This window comes from Bombina bombina, chromosome 12 (genome assembly GCF_027579735.1).
Source record: "Bombina bombina isolate aBomBom1 chromosome 12, aBomBom1.pri, whole genome shotgun sequence".
Lineage (NCBI taxonomy): Eukaryota > Metazoa > Chordata > Amphibia > Anura > Bombinatoridae > Bombina > Bombina bombina.
In genome coordinates, this window is record NC_069510.1 from 5,191,828 (window position 1) to 5,198,056 (window position 6,229).

The window sequence follows — 6,229 nt, forward strand, 5'->3', positions numbered from 1 at the left end:
ATTGTACATGGTTAAAATAAATTGAAAGGTACCTGTAAAATAAATATAAATCCTAAGATAGCTAGAATATAATTATTATTTATATTGTAGCTATATTAGGGTTTATTTTAAAGGTAAGTATTTAGTTTTAAATAGGATTCATTTAGTTAATAAGAGTTAATTTATTTAGATTTATTTAATTAATATTTAAGTTAGGGGGGCGTTAGGGTTAGACTTAGGTTTAGGGGTTAATCATTTTATTACAGTGGCGGCGGCGTAGTGGGGGGCAGGATAGGGGTTAATAAATTTATTATAGGTTGCGGCGGGTTCATGGAGCGGCGGTTTAGGGGTTAAACTATTTATTTAGTTGCGGAGAGGTGCGGGATCAGCAGGATAGGGGTTAATAATTTTATAATAGAGGGCGACGGTGTAGGGGGGGCAGGATAGGGGTTACTAGGTATAATGTAGGTGGCAGCGGTGTCCGGGAGCGGCGGTTTAGGGGTTAATACATTTATAAGACTTGCGGCGGGGTCTAGGAGCGGCGGTTTAGGGGTTAGTAACTTTATTTAGTTGCGGGGGCCTCCGGGGGCGCCGGTATAGGGGGTAGAACAGTGTAGTTTAGTGTGAGTGCTTAGTGACAGGCTAGCAATAAAGCTGGGAAAAAGCCGAAGGGCAGCGAGATCGGATGAGTGATAACTGTCACAGTCCGCTGCTCATCGCCCCGCGGCTTTTTGACAGCTTTATTTGATAACTTAGGCGAACGTATTCAAGGTCCGCGGCGGCGAAGGTAGGCGAGCTTAGGCGGACGTATTGGACCGGCGAAGCCAGAAAAGTAGACGGCTTGATAAGTAGCCCCCTGCATGTGCATATTATAGTCAGGTTAATTAGTGCCTTGAACACACCTTTCTGGGAAACATTTATTTAGTGCTTACTGTGTGTTTAATTATGGGATATCTATGGCAGATAGAATTAATTTAAGCCTTTGTGTGTCATATTATTGTGCATCATTTCAGTGACTTATTCTTCCTTCTTCTCTGTTCAGGTAACGTTTATGCTTCTTGATCAGAGCAATCGAGAGCATGTAATAGATGCTTTCCGACCAGACATTGTATCTGCCTCATTCCAGAGGCCAGTAAGCGAAATGAACGTCGCCAGCGGCTGCCCATTGTTCTGCCCAATCACCAAACTGGTATCTCACAAACACAATTATATCAAAGATGACACCATGTTTATCAGGTGCATCATAGACACCATTTCCTAGGAATGTCAGATGCCATCTGACAAAAAGACTGATACAAAGGAAAATGCTTTGGGTTTATGAAAATGGAAATTACTGGCATTTTGATGCTGACTTGTCACTGCGGCAATGTGTATGTTGGCTGAACCGGATCACAATTAGCACTACTGTCTTGTGCCCCTTTATATTTTGTCATAAGCAGGAGCACTTAGATCTTAGGGTAACACATTAATTATTGTTAAATAATATTATTTATAATATATTTGATATTTATATTTATTTTTTTGTTTAAAAATTGATTTATTGTTATACACCATAACCATATAGTAGATAATATAAAATCCTAAAAAAAAAAAGTTTTCTGTTTAAACTCAGAAAATTAACAAACAGTCACATAGATTACGAGTTTTGCGTTAGAGGCTGTGCGGTGCTAAAGAGCAGTTTATGCTCACCGCTCACTTACAGACAGCGCTGGTATTACGGGTTTTTACAAACCCGGTGTTAACCGCAAAAAAGTGAGCGAAGAGCAAAATTTTGCTCCACATCTCACCTCAATACCAGTGCTGCTTATGTTAGCGGTGAGCTGGCTAAACGTGCTATTGCACGATTTCCCCATAGGAATCAATGGGGGAGACCCGGCTGAAAAAAAACCTAACACCTACAAAAAAGCAGCGTAAAGCTCCTAACGCAGACCCATTGATTCCTACGGGGAAATAAAATTTATGCCTATACCTAACACCCTAACATGACCCCCGAGTATAAACACCCCTAATCTTACACTTATTAACGCCTAATCTGCAGCCCCCGACATCACCGACACCTACACTATATTATTAACCCCTAATCTGCCGCTCCGGACACCGCCGCCACCTACATTATACTTATGAACCCCTAAGCTGCTGCCCCCAACATCGCCGACACCTACATTATATTTATTAACCCCTAATCTGCCGCCCCCAATGTCACCGCCACCTACCTACACTTATTAACCCCTAATCTGCCGCCCCCAACGTTGCCGCCACTATAATAAAGTTATTAACCCCTAAACCTAAGTCTAACCCTAAGCCTAACACCCCCTAACTTAAATATAATTTAAATAAATATAAATAAAATTACTATCATTAACTAAATTATTCCTATTTAAAACTAAATACTTACCTATAAAATAAACCCTAAAATAGCTACAATATAACTAATAGTTACATTGTAGCTAGCTTAGGGTTTATTTTTATTTTACAGGCAAGTTTGTATTTATTTTAGCTAGGTACAATAGTTATTAAATAGTTATTAACTATTTACTAACTACCTAGTTAAAATAAAGACAAATTTACCTGTAAAATAAAACCTCTCTCCCTCTCTCCCTATTTTCCTCTCTCTTTCTGCCCCTCTTTCTCTCTCTCCCTCTTTCTCTCTCCTCTCTCTCCCCCTCTCCCTCTCTCTCCCTCTTTCTCTCTCCCTCTTTCTCTCTCCTCTCTCTCCCCCTCTCCCTCTCTCTCCCTCTATTCCTTTCTCAATTTTCCCCCTCTCTCTCCCCCTCTCCCTTTCTCTCCCTATTTTAATCTCTCTTTCTGCCCCTCTTTCTCTCTCCTTCTGTCTCTCTCCCTCTTTTTCTATCCTCTCTCTCCCCCTCTCCCTCTCTCTCCCTCTATTCCTTTCTCAATTTTCCCCCTCTCTCTCCCCCTCTCCCTTTCTCTCCCTATTTTAATCTCTCTTTCTGCCCCTCTTTCTCTCTCCTTCTGTCTCTCTCCCTCTTTTTCTATCCCCCTCTCTCTCCCCCTCTCCCTTTCTCTCCCTATTTTAATCTCTCTTTCTGCCCCTCTTTCTCTCTCCTTCTGTCTCTCTCTCTCTTTTTCCATCCCCCTCTCTCTTCCCCTCTCCCTTTCTCTCCCTATTTTAATCTCTCTTTCTGCCCCTCTTTCTCTCTCCTTCTGTCTCTCTCCCTCTTTTTCTATCCTCTCTCTCCCCCTCTCCCTCTCTCTCCCTCTATTCCTTTCTCAATTTTCCCCCTCTCTCTCCCCCTCTCCCTTTCTCTCCCTATTTTAATCTCTCTTTCTGCCCCTCTTTCTCTCTCCTTCTGTCTCTCTCCCTCTTTTTCTATCCCCCTCTCTCTCCCCCTCTCCCTTTCTCTCCCTATTTTAATCTCTCTTTCTGCCCCTCTTTCTCTCTCCTTCTGTCTCTCTCTCTCTTTTTCTATCCCCCTCTCTCTCCCCCTCTCCCTTTCTCTCCCTATTTTAATCTCTCTTTCTGCCCCTCTTTCTCTCTCCTTCTGTCTCTCTCCCTCTTTTTCTATCCCCCTCTCTCTCCCCCTCTCCCTTTCTCTCCCTATTTTAATCTCTCTTTCTGCCCCTCTTTCTCTCTCCTTCTGTCTCTCTCTCTCTTTTTCCATCCCCCTCTCTCTCCCCCTCTTCCTCTCTCTCCCTATTTTCCTCTCTCTTTCTGCCCCTCTTTCTCTCTCCCCCATGGCTGTCACATGATACAGGAGGAGAGGAAATAGCCATAACTATGAAATGTGTCAGAAAACAAATCTACTAGTCATTTGAAGTTCAGACTAAGGGGCCTCTCTATCAAGCTCTGAATGGAGCTTGATGTTCCGTGTTTCTGGCGAGCCTGCAGGCAAAGACCGCTGCTCCATAACCTGTCCGCCTGCTCTGAGCAAAACTCTCAGTAAACAATGTAGTTAATATCCCGTACACATAATACAATAGTCTTCCCAAAGCCTCTGCTTCTGCTGAAAAGATGACGGATTGGGATTGGCTGATAGCGCTAAGATTTTCTTCCGACATTAATGTATTTTTTTATCATTATAGTAAATAACACAGGGAGATGTTGAAGCTAGAGATTAGATAATCTCTAGCGCTGCGGAATCTGTTGGCGCTCTACAAATAACCGATAATAATAAAGATAATGTATTCTATGAATTGCACCGTAGTTCACTGCAAAGGTTTATATCATTTTTACATTGGAAGTAAATATTTATGTTGTGTTTTTACTATTTTTATAGGTGTTATGAGTTTAGATATATAGATTTCTGTATTATTATTTATCAGAAATATAAGATATTTATTTCATATTAGTTTCATGTATATTCAATTCACTTTTTTTCTCTGTCTGTTATGTATATACCTATGTAATTGTTTAAGTACATTTTTATACATATTTATATAAAACTGTTGTATCAACCTATCACCAGACGGATCGGTAATGAAATCATTTCTAGGGGTATTAGTTTGACCACTCTATTTATTAAATATAATATGATTAAGAGAAATTTTAGTTTATTTGTCCATTACATGTTTTTCAATAAAAGATTGCATTTTACATTGTTTTATGGTGTGGGCTGTTTATTGTTTGGGTTAATATATTTACTTGTTTTCTTGTAGTAGTTTTGTCCTCTTTAAAACAAACAAAAATCCCTTAGTCTTAGTGTTTAATTCATATAAAGACAACCCCTCGGTATATGTGTAAAACAAGATAAATCCTGAGCTAATATCACTAAATCTCACATTCCATAGCAGTTTATAATCCTCATTCAAGCAAAAGTGTGATATAAAATGTTCATTATATTTAGTAGAAACATACGCTTTCATTTCCTCTCTTCTCCTCTCTTGTTATTAGTTTTACAATTCAGGCAACTAATAGTGCACATAGTAGGCTACTCAGACCTAACTCTCAACACGTTCTGCCCTAAACTGGCTTCAGCAGAGATAAGACATTACAAAACCTTAGAGTTTGCTAATACAATGTCTATTGTAGTAACATGTCCTGATTGGCTCTTTCTAATAAGGCAAGTGGTCAGTGGAGTTCAGCTATTGAAAAATAAATATAGCAAACAAGGCATTTTTAAATTATCCCAGAATGTAATTACTAGATGTTTACTGTTCCTTTAAAGGGTCATTCTGATGCCAAAATAATATGCTCTAATTCCTTATAGAATGTAGCGTTTTTAGTACTGATCTTATATAACTATGGAGCAGTTTCTATTGCTGTTCTGAACTTGTAGGAACAACATGTACGTCCAAGCTGTAGTCTTCAGTATTGTAGAATGATTGTAACCATTTGTGCAGGAGATACTCTTCTCGAGTCAGGAACAAGATGTAGTCTTCAGTATTGTAGAATGGTTGTAACCATTTGTGCAGGAGATACTCTTCTCGAGTCAGGAACAAGATGTTGTCTTAAGTCGTGCAGAAAGACTGGAACAACTTGTACAGGAGTCAGTAATGTGCTGTAGTCTTCAGTATTATAGAATGATTGTAAACACTTGTGCAGGAGATGCTCTTCTGGAGTCAAGAACAAGTTGTGGTCTTCAGTATTGTAGAATGATTGTGACCACTTGTGCAGGATATGCTCTTCTGGAGTCAAGAACAAGCTGTAGTCTTCAGTATTATAGAATAATTGTAACCACTTGTGCAGGAGATGTTCTTCTGGAGTCAAGAACGAGTTGTGGTCTTCAGTATTGTAGAATGATTGTAACCACTTGTGCAGGAGATGCTCTTCTGGAGTCAAGAACAAGCTGGGTTCTTCAGTATTATAGAATAATTGTAACCACTTGTGCAGGAGTCAGTAATGTGCTGTAGTCTTCAGTATTATAGAATAATTTTAACCACCTGTGCAGGAGATGCTCTTCTGGAGTCAAGAACAAGTTGTGGTCTTCAGTATTATAGAATGATTGTAACCACTTGTGAAGGAGATGCTCTTCTGGAGTAAAGAACAAGCTGTGGTCTTCAGTATTATAGAATGATTGTAACCACTTGTGCAGGAGATGCTCTTCAGAAGTCAGGAATGAGCTGTGGTCTTAAGTCATATTGTAATACTGGAACCACTTGTGCAGGAGATGCTTTTCAAAAGTTAGGAACAAGCTGTCGTGCAGAAAGACTGGAAACACTTGTACAGGAGTCAGGAAGGTTCCGTAGTCTTCAGTATTATAGGATAATGGTGACCACTTGTGTAGGAGATGCTCTTCTGGTGTCAATAACAGGTTGTGGTCTTCAGTATTGTAGAATGATTGTAACTACT

At 39.8% G+C, this 6,229-nt stretch overlaps 1 protein-coding gene across 1 annotated transcript in view; it reads left to right on the forward strand.

Moving 5' to 3' along the window:
* The window catches only part of TRAF1 (TNF receptor associated factor 1), a 147,021-nt gene extending 144,632 nt beyond the window's left edge, over positions 1–2,389 (forward strand). The window contains exon 8 of the mRNA XM_053695932.1: positions 1,022–2,389. Within this exon, the coding sequence (XP_053551907.1) occupies positions 1,022–1,240 (219 nt within the window). The 3' untranslated portion in view covers positions 1,241–2,389. The remainder of the gene's footprint in view (positions 1–1,021) is intronic.
* The last annotated feature ends 3,840 nt before the right edge of the window (positions 2,390–6,229 follow it).